The 16,397-nt window shown below is 38.0% G+C and overlaps 1 protein-coding gene across 2 annotated transcripts in view; it reads left to right on the top strand.

The window, feature by feature from the left end:
- The window catches only part of LOC107721451 (trifunctional enzyme subunit beta, mitochondrial-like), a 13,155-nt gene extending 2,076 nt beyond the window's left edge, over positions 1–11,079 (top strand). Inside the window, exons 4-17 of one of the 2 annotated variants that reach the window (XM_016529468.1) lie at positions 325–415; positions 1,385–1,444; positions 1,923–1,967; positions 2,056–2,155; positions 3,205–3,292; positions 3,497–3,684; positions 3,960–4,140; positions 5,496–5,617; positions 5,730–5,809; positions 6,265–6,312; positions 7,364–7,451; positions 7,576–7,650; positions 10,157–10,321; positions 10,402–11,079. In XM_016529468.1, the coding sequence (XP_016384954.1) occupies positions 325–415; positions 1,385–1,444; positions 1,923–1,967; positions 2,056–2,155; positions 3,205–3,292; positions 3,497–3,684; positions 3,960–4,140; positions 5,496–5,617; positions 5,730–5,809; positions 6,265–6,312; positions 7,364–7,451; positions 7,576–7,650; positions 10,157–10,321; positions 10,402–10,437 (1,367 nt within the window). In that variant the 3' untranslated portion in view covers positions 10,438–11,079. The remainder of the gene's footprint in view (positions 1–324; positions 416–1,384; positions 1,445–1,922; positions 1,968–2,055; positions 2,156–3,204; positions 3,293–3,496; positions 3,685–3,959; positions 4,141–5,495; positions 5,618–5,729; positions 5,810–6,264; positions 6,313–7,363; positions 7,452–7,575; positions 7,651–10,156; positions 10,322–10,401) is intronic. The other variant, XM_016529469.1, reaches the window with a different exon arrangement.
- Positions 11,080–16,397: the final 5,318 nt, after the last annotated feature.

Below are 16,397 nucleotides of genomic sequence, written 5' to 3'. Positions count from 1 at the left end.
CGAAGCTCTCTACACTGCGCAATGAATCTCTTATTTACACCCTGTCTACACTTTGCTTATGAAAGGATTCATGAGATATGTCTACAGATGATACATTACTCAACGCTGCAAAAACACGTAGAAACCTTTGAAGCTCCCCTCAGTGATCACAATCACAAGTATGATGATGATCTGGTCAGTCGCACTGGTGCTCCTAAATATTTTTTCATAGTTGCACGCAGTAGTTTTCAGTCGTTCAGTTGAAATGGTCGCACTGTAGAGCCCTGCAACTGTAAATAATGTTTGTTGATCTTGTCCTTTCTGTTGTGTTTTGTAATCACACAGCAAAGAGCAAGAAGACTCTGGCCAAATCAGGAGTGAAGAACGTCGTTCTGGTTGATGGCGTCCGAACACCTTTCCTCCTGTCTGGCACAACGTAAGTGAGAATGTGTTTGGGATTCAGATGAGCGTGAAGTCAGAGAAGAAGTGGCCTGACAAGTGCTTATGTGAAATTCACATCAGACTTTGTGAATTGAAACAAAAGCAATTGTTTAAAGGGGTCATATGATGCGATTTAATTTTTCACATAAAACACGTTTTCAACAAACCTTTTATACCACAAGGAAAACAAAACAAATTCCTTTTTTACATTAGTAAAAGAGAAAAAAATATGTTTCCATCAATAACGGAGCACAGAGCCTCATTCTTACACCATTTCATTTCAAATGTGCAAACGTCATCCATGGATGTATAAAAATGGAAATTAATGAGTATTCTGGATTTTACTGTGGCTAAAAACAGAATATTAATATCTTGATCTACACCCAGTTCTATCCTGTTTTTTCTACTCATATAGATTGCTACCTACAATACCTACAATAATGTACAGTGTTTGAAAAATAATGTGTTTTTTGAACATTAAAGCATGTCAACATATTCTGTTACACCAAATACACAAAATAATGATCTTTAAAAAAGCATCATATGACCCCTTTAAATAACACAATAGTTTGTAGGGTGCAGAAAGGAGATTAAAGAAATAGTTCACCCAAAAATGCAAATATGCTGAGAATTTACTCTCAGGCCATCCAAGATGTAGATGAGTTTGTTTCTTCATGGGGACAGATTTGGAGAAATGTAGCATTGCATCAGTTGCTCACCAATGGATCCTCAGCAGTGAATGGGTGCCGTCAGAATGAGAGTCCAAACAGCTGATAAAAACATATCAATAATCCACAAGTAATCCACACCACACCAACTCCAGTCCATCAGTTAAACCTTGCAAAGTGAAAAGCTGCATGCTTGGAAGAAACAAATCCATCAAGACATTTTTTTTATTAACTTCAAATTGTTGCTTACGGCTAAAATACGAGTCCTCTTTCTATAATATTGCTTTTTTTTCCAGTGAAAATTCATCTTATCTGAATCAGGAGAGAAGTATGCAGAGATCAAGCATCGTTTACAAGTAAAAACAGTCCAAACTAGTTGTAAACAAATATGTGGGTGGATTTTGATGTGACAACAGTGGATGGACTTTTTCACTGGAGGAAGCATTATTATGGATTATGCTGATAGGCCTATTTGATATTTTGGCCAGAAGCGATGATTTGAAGTTAAAATGCCTTTAATAATGGGTTTGTTTCTTATAAACTTACAGCTTTTCACTTCATAAAGACGTTAATGCATCACACCTGTTTGCTTCAGTTTTTTTTACCTGTTAGTAAATGGCAAACAGCAAAACATTTAAGACAAAAGGACATTTTCATATTTAAGGTTACAAAACCCAAAACTCTGAAATGATTTACAAATGAAAGTTTTGAATTAATTGCAGATTTAGGACAAACTCTAACCAGAAAGTTTTAGGAATATAAATGCAGTCCTGCCTTGCGAAAAACTGAAGAAATCTTTCTTTGTGCCTGTGCTCTCTCTATATTTGTTATTAGATATGCTGATCTGATGCCCCACGATCTGGCCAGAGCTGCATTACAGTAAGTCACCACACAATCGCATACACACGTAAAGATTCACTCGTCACTGTAATGTTCAGGACTAACTGTCTGTCTGTGTTTTTATCAGAGGTCTGCTGAAGAGAACCGGTCTCCCTAAAGATGCTGTTGATTATATTGTGTATGGAACTGTTATTCAGGAAGTGAAGACCAGTAATGTGGCCAGAGAGGTCAGTCTGTCCTCTAGTCTGAGATGATTTCTAAAATAGAATTTGGATGTTGAAGCTATTTTTAGTTTGTGTGATCTGTGTATAATGATTGGCTGCAGCTGAGAAACATGCTGACCAATGAGAAATCAGGCATCTGCATAGAGATTTCATCTGACCGCAAAGCATTACTGCAGTGACGGTGTTTGTTTGTAAATTAGGTACAGCAGGATGTTGAATTAACCTTTTTCCACAGCTGTCTATCAATTCAATTTAATGCAAGGGATTTTTTTCAACATGTGTGGATGTTGTCAGCACATACTATGCATCGAAACAAGGCAGACTCATTCACAGCATAAATTCAAAATGTAATTAAAAGGTTTAAATATGTGAATATTTAAAAGGGACTTTACTGTACCTGTGATTTTTGTCGTAATTATCTTTTTGTGGCCACGAAAATGATTTTGCGTTGTACTGTACTTTATATATTCACATTGGTTCACATCAGACTTGACACTGAAACATTTAAATCACACATTGAAATCAAACTATGAATTATGTGCATTATTTTATGAGATATCCATTTCTGTTTTTGTAAATATATTTTTTTATTTAGTTTTTCCTATGCAATTTTATATTTGTGAAAAAACAGTTATAGTTTTTATAAATATTTTGAATTGGTTCTTATTTTTATATTTTGCGGTTTTCATTTTATTTTTATTTTAAATTTTGCATTTTTGAGTTTTTATCTTTTCTTCAAATATGTCTAGTTTTTATTAATTTTTATTTTAGTTTTAGTTATGTTAGTACATCAAATTAGACGGAAAAAAAGAAATGATGCCTTAACTAACTAAAAACTATATGTTTTAAATATTTTTTCCGTTTCAGTTAAGGTTTATTTTATTTAACGTAACTGAAGTGTTTTTTTTTTTTCAGTTAACTATAATAACTCTGGTCCCATCATTAGTGAAAGGACCATTTCTTAGAAGCGTTGCATTTGCTACATGGTTTTTGATTATAAAATTATTTATGATGTTAATTTGGAAATAATTATTTTTTTATGTTTTTTGTAGGCAGCACTTGGTGCTGGATTCTCAGATAAGACTCCCGCTCACACTGTGACTATGGCGTGTATTTCCTCCAATCAAGCAATGACCACAGGTACTGAACACATTTCATGATGATGGCGGTTATTGAATACATCACATATATATATGCAAACACAGCCTTCTGTACAGCTAATCACTTTCCCTTAGTGCACATTAACAGATTGTAGTTGAATTATACTTGAACATTCTTCAGCAGAAGGCACTGAACAGAAGATAGTTAATGGACTGAACTATTGATTGTTAATTTGTTTTCTAGCTGTTGGTTTGATCGCTGCCGGTCAGTGTGATGCCGTCGTCGCCGGTGGGGTTGAGTTTATGTCCGACGTTCCCATTCGTCACAGCCGCAAGATGAGGAAGACGATGCTGTCACTCAACAAGGCAAAGACCCTCGGGGCTCGGCTCTCTCTGCTGGGCTCCATCCGCCTCGCTCACCTTTCACCTGAGGTACTACATTACCCATAATACACCTCACTTATTGCCCCCAGCGCACCTCAGTTTGACTTTCTAGGTACATTGCCCAAATCACAGAAAACAATTAATGTATAGTGCATTTATCACTCCAAGTGACATATTACTCCAAAAGACATTATTACGTCATATCTAGAAACGGAATAGTTTTAGTCTGTCTAACTACAGTCCATATGGTATTGTTGGTTCCCTTCTTTAAAAGCTCTTAAATGTCTCTCTGTGTGTGTGTGTGTGTGTGTGTGTGTGTTTAGCTGCCGGCTGTGGCCGAGTTCTCCACAGCCGAGACAATGGGACACTCCGCGGACCGTCTGGCGGCTGCATTCGGTGTGTCGCGTTTGGAGCAGGATGAATTTGCTCTGCGATCTCACAAGCTTGCAAAGAAAGCTCAAGACAGCGAGCTGCTCAGTGACGTCATCAGCTTTAAAGTGCCAGGTGAACAATTAACACAATCCCAGCAGCTCTTGCCACAGCATTTCAGCCTCTGCCAGAAAGAGGTTTGGACTTTTTTTCCTCGCAATTCTCATAATTCAGTTTTTTTTTCCCTGCCACAGGATAAAAAATTCCAATTGAGTGTTCCCATCTTACAATTGGAACTTTTCTTCTTTTTTCATCAAGTTTATATCTCGTAATTCTGACTTTTCTGACTGGAAAAAAGTCAGATTTGTGGGGAAAAGGCAGAATTCTAGAATATAAACTCAGAATTGGGACCTTTTTTCAGAATTCTGAGTTTACATCTCACAATTGCCGTGGAATAAAAAAAAAGGCTGCGGTTATCCCTTTTGCTGGTGCACCTTTTCCTACCACACTTTTTCCTTCCACTCAACTTTCTATGAATATGCTTGGATACAGCACTCTGTGAACAACCAGCTTCTTTAGCAATGAACTTTTGTGGCTTACCCTCCTTGTGAAGGGTGTCAGTGATCTGTCAAGTCAGCAGTCTTCCCCATGATTGTGTAGCCTAGTGACCCAGACTGAGAGACCATTTAAAGGCTCAGGAAACCTTTGCAGGTGGTTTGAGGAAATTAGCTGATTAGGGTGACACCATGACTTTCCAATATTGAACTTTTTCACAATATTCTAATTTTCTGAGACACTGAATTTTGGGTTTTCATTATCTTGTAAGCCATAATCATCAAAATTTCAAGAAAAAAAGGCTTGAAATATTTCACTCTGTGTAATGAATCTATATAATATATTGGTTTCACTTTCTGAAATGAGTGACAAAAAATATTGACCTTTTTCATGATATTCTAATTTTTTGAGATGTACCTGTGTATATATATATAATTGCGACTTAGCATCTCACAATTATAAATTTTTGCTCGCAATTTTGAGCTTATAAATTTATATTTTGAAATTGTGACCTTTTTTTTCTCAGAATTGAGATTTTACATCTCACATTCTTCACACATTCACAGACTTTTCTGACTAAAAAAAGGCAGAATTGTGAGATATAAACTCAAAATTGCGAGGGGGGAAAAAAGTCAGAATTGTGAGAAAGTCGCAATTGCATTGTTTGTTTTTTTATCATTGTGGTGGAAACAATCTTCCATATTTTAAATTATTTTTGTTAATTCAGCTTGCAGGCAAATTATGAAAGTGCAGTAAGTAAATGATTTGAACAGAAATAAGACTTTTATTAACACTTCTGAGGGTGCCTTCACATCCAAGTGTGTATGGACCAAGCAACAAATGCAAATGTTACAAATGAGTAACAGTTTGATTTTTTTTTTTTAGCAATTCAGATTGTTGTTTAAACTTTAAATGTGGTGATGTGATTGTCACAGGGAGGGATATTGTGTCTAAAGATAATGGGATCCGTCCTGCCACCATGGAACAGATGGCCAAACTGAAACCCGCCTTCATCAAGCCTCACGGCACAGTGACAGCCGCAAACTCCTCCTTCCTGGTCAGTTTATTTGAGTTTCTGGTTTATCCAATTTATTTTACCAGACTTTTAATTTAAGGAATATCTGTCAGATTTGTCATGAGCTTTGCTCTGTGTGTGTGTGTTCACTCAGACTGACGGAGCGTCTGCGGTTTTGATCATGTCAGAGGAGAAAGCTCTTGCTATGGGTTACAAGCCTAAAGCGTATCTCAGGTACAAAACAAAAATAATGCCTTACATTAAAAACTACCACCGGCAGCATCTCACTGACAACATCATCTGTGTTTTCTTAAACAATTTAGCTGATCTGTCAAAATTTACCCATGAAACAAGTGTATGTATAGAATTTAGGCTGCAAAAATGGCTCAGAAGTACTATCTGAAAACCAAAAACATCAGTGTTTACCACAAAACTGTTGCTGCACATTATATTGGTCAAGGATAAAGTATTTTCACATTTAAAAAAGATGCAATTTACATTTCAGTAAATGTAATTGTTTAATAAATTATAGTAAAGTATTTCCATTTTCCAGTTAATCAAGCTTAGTTTCCTGAAGCTGTAGGTGTCGTGTAATAATCGGTGTTTATAGTGTCCCATTATCATTTCTACAGCACACAGCGGCTCATGCTGCTGATGTTGATATTATGTCTGTGTGTTTTTACCTTCAGAGATTTTGTGTACGTGTCTCAAGACCCAAAAGACCAGCTGCTTCTCGGGTGAGTTCCTGCCTCTTTTCTTCTTGTCTTTCTGTCTCAGGCCTGTGAGGTTTTGTGCTGTGGGTTTTGTTATTGCTGTGGTTTGGTTGTGTTGTGGCGTGTGAGTTTGTGACTCATTCATATAGGCTGCAGAAAAATGAGACTCTGTGGTTTAGATTTTCTGTTCTCTTTTTATATGCTTCATCTTCTCTTCATGTATATCTCCTATAAAGATATACATTGTTCCCTAGTTGTCATTCTTAATCCAAAGAATTCAAAACGGGGTAAAGTTTTTAAAAATTTTTTTTTGAAAGAAGCTTCTTATGCTCACCACAGCTGCATTAATTTAACCCAAAATACAATAAAACAGTAATATCGTGAAAAATGATTATGAAATAAAATAGATGTTTTCTAATGTAATATACTGTATTTTAAAATGTAATTGATTCCTTTCAGCATCATTACTCCAGTCTTCAGTGTCACATGATCCTACAGAAATCATTCTGATATGCTGATTTTCTGCTCGAGAAACATTTCTTGTTATTATCATCAATGTTAAAACAGATCAGGATTCTTTGATGAATAGAAAGTTAAAAAAACAGCATTTATTTGAAATAGAAATTTTAAATTTAAGCTCATCCTTGCTAAATAAAATATTAATTTCTTTCAAAAGACTTACTGACCCCAAACTATGGAATGGTAGTCATTTTTCGCAATAAATATTTTAAAAATAATTTTAAGGTAAACCGTTACATCATAAAACAACTTTGCGTAATGCCATGCATATTATTTTAATTATTGTTATTGTTGTTGAAATATGTTTTACTGTTCTGATTTTATGATTGATTATTATGGTGTCTAAAGGCAGAAACAAAACTATAATTATATTTGGTTGTCCAAATCGACTATCAGGCGTAATAATCTGTCATCAATATCTATCATTCAATATCTAATATTAAGTGAGTTTTAAATGTGTAAACATGCATTTTCTCTTTCTTTCTCTCTCGCTCTCTCTTTTTAAATCTCTCTCTCTCATGACACACACTCATGTCTGGGTTGTTTTCTCTCTCAGGCCGACCTATGCCACTCCAAAGGTCCTGGAGAAGAGCGGTCTGACCTTGAATGACATCGATGTGTTTGAGTTCCATGAAGCTTTTGCTGTAAGCATCACCTTCCAGTTTTCCACTGATATGGCGTTAAAAATCCTATGCGGAACACTTACTACATTTAGTAGTGATTGTGTGTGCAAATACTTTAGTTGTCTACCTATTTATTTTTTTACAGGGTCAGATCATGGCAAACCTGAAGGCAATGGATTCTGACTGGTTCGGCCAAACATATATGGGCCGAAAAACAAAGGTGGGTGTGAAATAGTGCTTAATGATCAACCCGAAGGTTGTGTGTTCAAAATTCAGAAGGGCTTGATTCATGAACTATCACCATATTGCCCTTGAGCAAAACACTAAACTTCAGGATACTCCAAGGGGATTTGAGCTGTAATAAATATACTAGATGTCCCACTGGGTAAGAAATCATCAACTAAACAAAGCATAATTACAAAAACTAGGTTTTAACGAAGAAAATATGAGTTGCATTTGTCATGCAAACTCGCCATTTCTAAAGCGTTGATTTATTGTTGCTAAAGGTGACTTGAAAAAAAACACAGCCCTGTGTCATATTTGCTAAATGAAATCTTCTCAGGTTACTTATGTAACCATGATTCCCTGAGTAGGGAACGAGACACTGCGTCCTCTAGGGGTCGCTATGGGGAACGCCTCGTCGTGACCCGTGTCTGAAGCATACATTGAAAAAACACCAACTCGTTGGCCGGCACGGATGTACACACTTTCTAAACGCTTCGCTAGTGCTCGCCATAGTAGGAAAGAAAAAGCTCTTACTTTGCTTTTTGGAATGCACGCTTCAAACAGACCGGTCAGTGAAGACGAAGAAGAGAATGATGTGTGCTCCCGGTGCCTATTTTATACTATAGTCGCACCGGTAGTGACGTCATGGCTGTCGCCGGCCAACGAGTTGGTGTTTTTTCAATGTATGCTTCAGACACGGGTCACGACGAGGCGTTCCCCATAGCGACCCCTAGAGGACGCAGTTCGAAGTTCCCATGAAAGGGAACCAAAACTTGTTTCTTACTAGTTTTGGGGATCTGATTCCAAAAATAGTGCCTGTTTTGCTCGAGCATGTCACAATTCCTCACAAAATGTGATGCATTTCGTAGCATTTTTGCTTCCAACAACCATTTGTAAGGTGAAGAAGTCTTGTATTATCCCTTGATCAGCAGAAAAACTACCACTAAGACATGATTCCTGTCTTCCTCTGAACCAGGTTACAACTATTTTTTTAATTCTCAGCCCATTTTCAAGTTTATGAATGATTATGAAAACACAATTTTACACCTAATCCTGATATAATATGGCCAGTGACAGAAGAATATGCAAACATGACCCTGATGTTTTCTGCTACATCTGTGGGTGTTTTACTACATCCAAAAAACAACAGAAAATTACAGGTTTTGTGAAAAAGCTTATTTATTTATAACTTGTGTTTATGTAAGGTTATTTGACATTAAATTGAGTATTTGAACATATCTTTCTACGTCTATGCAGATTGTAAGTTAAATTATACATTTTGAATACTTTTAAATTGAAAAGTGTTCAATTGAATTTTGAATTTAATTTAAGAATTTTGAAAACTTGGCATTGCGTTAAAGCTGATACATACAGTAATTAGAAAAATCTTGTTTGAAAAATTTGTGGGGGAAAAAACTATACATGATGGAAAGTATTTTTTGGGTATTTTTTTAAAATTAGGCAATTTTAAGCCGTTTTTTTAAAAGACCAGAGGCCTTATTTATCAACAGTGCGTAGAAAAGGTTCTATATTTTGTCCTTATATTTACACACATTCCTACCTATAAGTACAAGTTGGTAGATCCCACACTTTGCGTGAAACTGTTCTTACGCACACATCTGTGCGTACGCACTGTTGATAAATGAGGGCCCTGAATTTTTTTCAAGATGTAAGGCTGTGAAATAATTTGTTTCTCTCTGTAGATGAGCCACAGTAATGATGATGATATTATTAAAGGTGACACACATTCTGGGGACACCAGAGACTTATATTACATATTGTAAAAAGAGGCATAATATGTCTCCTTTAATAATGAAAGTTCATTGCACATTGTTTCTCTTTTTTTCTCAGGTTGGTGCCCCTCCGATGGAGAAGTTTAACACATGGGGAGGTTCCAAGAGAGCAGTGGATTTATTGATTTATTTAATGTATATTGCTTCCGCCACACAGATCTAAAATATACATGCGATTTTATTTTTGTTTACCTTCACAGACATAACCGACTGTTTTTGTAACTCGTGTGTTTTTAACATAACCTTGTGTGTGAATGAGAACAGTTTAGTACTCACATGCTGTGACAGCCGCTTTCTGTCCGTGTGCTTCGGATGTGTGCTCTCAGAAAAGGCATATCAGAAGTTTAAACTCATATGGTTTAACACGCATGCTTTCAGCGCGATAAACATGATAATCAGAACCAAAACATATGTTTTTAGCAGGTACGAGATGTAATTGAGCAGCTCTATTCTGGAAAAGGGGGCGGGGAGCAGCAGCTCATTTGCATTTAAAGAGACAGGCCTCGAAAAACAGCGTGTTTCTGCTTCCACTCAAAATAGGCATTTTCAAAATGATATAATAAATGATCTGTGGAGTATTTTGAGCTGAAACTTCACAGACACATTCTGGGGACACCAGAGACTTATATTACATATTGTAAAAAGAGGCATAATATGTCTCCTTTAATAATGAAAGTTCATTGCACATTGTTTCTCTTTTTTTCTCAGGTTGGTGCCCCTCCGATGGAGAAGTTTAACACATGGGGAGGTTCTCTGTCTCTTGGACATCCGTTTGCGGCCACCGGCTGTAGACTGGTGACCACCGTCGCCCACAGACTGCAGAAGGAGGGTGGTCAGTATGGCCTGGTGGCAGCGTGCGCTGCTGGAGGACAGGTGTGTGACACTACAGAACCAACAAAACATATGCTCACGTGGAAATATTCTTATAATGCTCTCTTGTATGTGTGTTGCAGGGTCATGCTATGGTGATCGAAGCTTATCCTCAGTAACCTTCATACTTCCACAGACTGTAACACATTGCACACGCACACAAATAGATTCTGTAAATACTAACGTGCCGTAATGCCTTGAAATGTTCATTATCTATTCATTATCTGGAGGTTCTTGATTTGAAATGATGCCTGAGATGTGGATGTAAATGTTAACGTAGCTTTACTTGAGAAGGTGTTAAGGAAAAGATCAGAAGATGCTCTACAAGTTAAAAATATGGTATGTTTCCATGCTAAGTATAGCACTTAAAACAGGCCAGTTAGATTCTGATTTTACAGTAGGTTAAAATTCACATTTGATTTTGAAAACTATTATTCTATATTTTTTTTTGTCCTAATTCTAAGCATTCTAATCTCCAGATAATGCTTTATTTTATCTATGAAGTTAAGCAACTGGGATCTCTTCTCGCTGGTATCGTTTGTTTCATATGGCAACATTAGCTGATCCATTGACAGTTTATGCCGGTAGCTCTTAAGGATTGTATTGTAAGAAGGACTGATTCTGTATTAACCATAAAGACAAAGGTTACGCACTTAAACACATGTGCCTCAGATTCAAGCAGGTGAACCTCTGGAGAACTCTGTGATCGCTTTCTCCGTTTTCTAGCAGTTTGTACAAATAAATATTATTTGAAATCGTCATAAGTTGTGTGAAATGCCTTTTTTTTTTCTTAGTTTCTTGGTAAAAATGAATGGTATAATTCCACAAAATGGGAACTTTTTCCATTTTGATAAAGTGATTTCAGTTTAAAAATGGTAAACTTTCAATCACACACAAATATATATATATACACACACACACATACATACAGTGTATATGCATATTTGGGACAAAAACTTTGGGACACACCTTTCCCCTCAAGTCTTTCTTAGTACAATTAGTACAAATTACACCCTTGTAATATAGCTATATACATATATTATATTAACTTTATATGATGCTAAACAGCTCTATAGTTTGTATTTTTGGTTCTACTTTTGAGGCACTATTATTTTATATGAATATAAAATAATAGTAGCCTATTTTTTTATTAGTAATGCTACTGTAATATTATATTCTAGAAATAATAACAGCCCTCAGTCATAAGTAGAATAAAAAGCGCTCTAGCGACGGATTGCCTCGTATTGGCGCAGCGTTACGTCACGCGTAGCGCAAGTTTTGCGCACATTCATAAGCGGCGCGCCGTTTACCGACTGTGTAATTGTATTCATAAGCACCCAGAGGATCATCCTACTCCACCGCGAATCCCTTGGTGTGTAAATGAAGCGTTTCAACTCCTCAGAAGATGAACTACAAATATCGCCGTTGGACTGAACCGCAACGGCGCCACGATCCCATCTGAACCCCCCCCACAACCGCGCCGCACGGTTCCGTTTCATCCCGCCCCCCTTCGCGACGCAGGTTGTTTTCCCTCAAATTGCTCGTTTGCCATCATTTCACATTCCGTAAAACGTCGGCTTCATTAAAATATTTTTAAACGAATTAATTCCAATATTTTTCCAAACGAGCGTCACGCCTCTAGCCTACTTCTATATTTGCGTATTAATGTTGTTATTTGTGCAGAAAAGTTTTTTGGAGCGCTTCAGAGATTTTGAACAGGAGTGAGGTGGAGAGAGAAAAAAAATGTTTTCATCCAGATGCAAAACGGAGTAGAGTAAAATGTAAATAGCGGTTGCGTGTCGGTTTTTTGTTTTAAACTTCAAACGTCGTGAACCCGCGAGACGGGCGCCGCAGCGCGCGCTTTGATCAGCCGCGCGCCTTTTATGCCGTTTGACTTCAGAATGCGCGCGGTGCTGTCGGTACAAATCTGCCTCACACTCCTCACCCCGTCAAACGGAGAGATGGAGGTGAAAGAGAGAGAGAGACAGGTGGAGGGAGACACTTTAATCTCGTCCTTCTGCTCGCGCTCGCAGCTGCAGAACCTCTCTCGCGCGCTTGAAAGAGGTGCGCGTGCGGCCCCCGTGCTCCTCCACGAGTTTAACGCGCCCGGTTACCGGCTGCCGCTGCGAGGCCATGACAACAAACACAAGCTGTGAAGAGAATATTATACCATTTTAAAAGCCTCCTGCTCAGGCTCTTGGGAACCGAAGGCAATTGTTTATATTGGATAAATCTGTATTCTAAACTTCGTTTTGAGGGGATTTTCCGTTAAACTGGCGGAGAATATAAAGAAAATTGTTGAGCTCAGATGTTGATTTTGTAGTTTCATGACTCACTTTCTCAATATTTTGTTTGCATTTGTTTTGGCAGGGTTTAACAAAAAGTACTACGGTATTCTGTCAAGTAACTTATCAAGTCAAGTAGCCTATGTAAACAAGTGATTTCATAGACCAACATATGTGACCCTGGACCACAAAAACAGTCAAAGGGTAAATTTTTTAAAATTGAGATTTATACATCATCTGAAAGCTGATTAAATAATGTATGGGTTGTTAGGATAGGGCAATATTTGGCTGAGATACAACTTTTGAAAATCTGGAATCTGAGAGTGAAAAAAAATCAAAATATTGAGAAAATCGCCTTTAAAGTTGTCCAAATGAAGTTCTTAGCAATGCATAGGCCTAATCATAAATTAAGTTTTGATATATTTATGGTAGGAAATTTACAAAATATCTTCATGGAACATCTTTACTTAATATCCTAAAAAATCGATAAGTTTGGCCCATACAATGTATTTTTGGCTATTGCTACAGATTTACCCGTGCAACTACCCGTCACATATATGTCCACAGCCTGGCAGTGTGTGAATTATTCAGTGGTCTTTGACCCTTAAAAGTCATTTTCAGTGTTTTTGTCTCACACAACCCAATTAGCCTTTTGGTACAATTATCTCAAGGCATTTTTGTTCAAGACAAGTTTTTTATGACATTGTGAAAGTTGTTGGTGAGAAATACATAACTGCAACTACTGTTGTTGTTGTTATAACCTTCTTTTTGCTAACTTCATTTCGTAAGACTTCATTTAGCACACACTTGATTTTAATAGCCTATAACCTTTGTGGTTATTGAAACATTTGACAACAGTATTGAAATGTGTGTGTGTATATATATATATATATATATAACTATACTATTTATGTTTGCAAAAAGATGCTTAGTTTTAACACCCCCAACTTGTTTTGACTTTCTTTGCAGGGATTGGAGTCTTAAACAGATCTGTCTTTTGTTCAACAAGATCGGTTAGTGTGAACTCAGATCAGTTTGTTATCCTAATCAGTTTTTTATTACACTTAAATGAGGATAGGAATACAAGATCAGCGCTTTGACGCTCAACTAGCTCGCTTGGTTCATTTGTATCCTCTCAGACTATTAGAACAAGATCAGCTACTTCTTGTCAACATAATTATTTTAATTAGGCTGTATTTTTGTTGTTGGCTAATTTGGTTAAAAGCAACGTTTAGATTTAAATTTCTGTCCAAATCAGCACAGAAAATGCAACAAATGTTCAGATTTAACCTATAAGCAACATAGGCTTAACCAGAATGCTGATGAACTTCCTAGTCATTCAAAAATCTAGTTTTGCTGTTTCTGACAGCATTTACAGTACTGTTATGAAATTAATTTTGTTTATACCACTTTTCAAAGTCTGTGACATGTACTGCGTCTCATGCACATTTATTTGCAGTCGATTGTGCATTTTATCCAGAAGTAGTCCTGTACGGTTTATATGTGTGACATACCGCCGTGGTTTGCGCATTGTTTCGTTTTGCACTTACTTTGGAACTTCCTGTCTTTGGCATGTTTGCCTTAAACACCCCAGAGAGGGAATAAACGATTTTTTTTCCCCGACTCTAATTTGTAAATTTCAACAAGATGGCTCTCTGTCACGGGGAGAATTTGAGACATTAACAGCTTCTGTCATTCTGCTGACAAAATGGTAGCAGAGATTTCCCAGGATGCCGAGATGACTGCTGGCGTTTGTCAACAAGCCGCTGTCAGCGCAGAGAGAGAGAAAGAGCGAGAGGGAGAGAGAAGGCATACACAGTGTCACTGACAGCTACCACACCAACATCCCATGAGTCCTCGCCACCCAGAAAGAGTGCGAGGGGAGAAAGACAAGAACGGATGGAGGAGGAGAAGAGGGAGAGATAGATAGATGGATGGATAGAAGGAGGGGTGCAGGTCTCTGGTGCACCTTTCATATAAAATTGCAGGAGGAAAATGAGCTGTCACTCCAATTCCCAGGATGCTTTGCTGTTTAGCATAAGTGCGCTGTGTGGGCTGCTGTCGGACAGACTGACTCAGAGAGATAATTAACTAAAGCTGCAGTTTTCCTCCTCTCCTCTCCCTCCCTCCGCCAGACGCCTTCTCCAGCGCTCATCTGCATTTTTGCCAGAGGCGAGCGGTTAGCACAGGAGCTGGGTGGAGAGAGGGTAAGAAGCCAATTAGTCAGGTGGATGGATGAATGATTGACAGCAGGCTGCTACCTGAGTCCCACTCTACATTAATGCCGCTGTGCTCAGCTCGGCCTCAAACGCGCTCCTGTTCCTGTGCATGTGCAGGCCCGAGATCGTCCTGCACTGCCGCGGCTTTGTACGCTTCCCGTCCTGTCTGTCTTGCTCTCATCCAAAACCTTTGTGGCGAGTCCGAGTCTTCTTTTGTACCTTCCCCTCTCTCCTCCGCCCTCGACGGAGGCGAGCGAACAGAAGCGTTTCCCCGGATCTGTTTGTAGGCATCGTTTAGGATGCAGAGGGCCGTGTAACAATCATGTGAGTGTGATCTGACAGAGAGTCTTGACCGAATCGACGCAAGGAGACGTCTCTCAACAGTTGGAACTGTTAAATAATGATTCGGATTCTTCAATAGGTCAGATGTACTCTTTTGGTCAGAATTCACGTCGAGACCGAATCCTGGCGCGAGCTTAAACTTTCACTGAACCGCAGATGTCCTGCAGAGTTCGGTGTGATACGATAAATCATAATGTGTCTCTGGCGCTACCGTCCCAGAGATCATTTCAGCCACATACATATCGGACGACTCCAGTCCTAATATGGTTAGAATGAAAATAAATATCTATACATTTTCAGGAAAAAAGGTACAAAATTTGTCACTGGACCGGTACCTTTCAAAAGGTGGGCCTACTAATAGGCTATGTACCATTTATGTACTAATATGTACACTTTAGGTAATATAATGTACCTTTAAGGTAGCCTACTAATATTCACCCTGTAGAGGTAAATATGGTACAAAAGTGTACCTTTTCATAATGAAAACCTAATCATAATGTTCTTATTTGCTGTTTAGAACATCTGATCGGTATCAGGAGCACAAGGATAGCTTTGCTATGTTGAAATGTGCTATATAAATAAAATTTACTTACTTTACTTACTTACTTTTGAAAAGATACCACTCCAGTGACAGCTTTTGTACGTTTGTTTCTGGCACAAATGAAAACCTGTGTAATAGGTTGTGCTGTCTTAAAGGGTTAGTTCACCCAAAAATGAAAATTAGCTTGTATTTTACTCACCCTCGAGGCATCCTAGGTGTATATGACTTTCTTCTTTCAGACGAATCCAGTCGGAGTTATATAAAAAATTGTCCTGGCTATTCCAAGCTCTATCATTGCAGTCTGCGGGTGTTGCAGTTGAACAGTCCACAAGTCGTCAAATAAAGCTCACACACCCATAATAAAACGTGCCGCAGACGGCTCCGGGGGATGAATAAAGACCCCCTGTAGTGAATCCATGAGTTTTTTAAAGAAAATTATCCATATTTCAAACGTAATAAACACTTTTCTCTTACTTCCGCTGACTGTCATACACTGAAGCAGTTCCGGCGGATGACGCAGCACGTATGCGCAACGCGCGCGCCTCTGAGATATGCTAGTCTCACGAGTTTGTTTATAGGAGCAAAGGAAGCAAAGTTTCCTTACTTTAGCAAAGGAAAACAAGTCTCCTCTTGGCTTATATCGAAATCATCTGACATTCTTCTTTACAAATCCTCGTTTTGTACTTCTAATT

Source organism: Sinocyclocheilus rhinocerous, unplaced genomic scaffold (assembly GCF_001515625.1).
Source record: "Sinocyclocheilus rhinocerous isolate Xijiao unplaced genomic scaffold, SAMN03320098_v1.1 scaffold454, whole genome shotgun sequence".
Taxonomy (NCBI): Eukaryota; Metazoa; Chordata; class Actinopteri; order Cypriniformes; family Cyprinidae; genus Sinocyclocheilus; species Sinocyclocheilus rhinocerous.
This window is presented reverse-complemented; position numbering and strand designations above follow the sequence as displayed.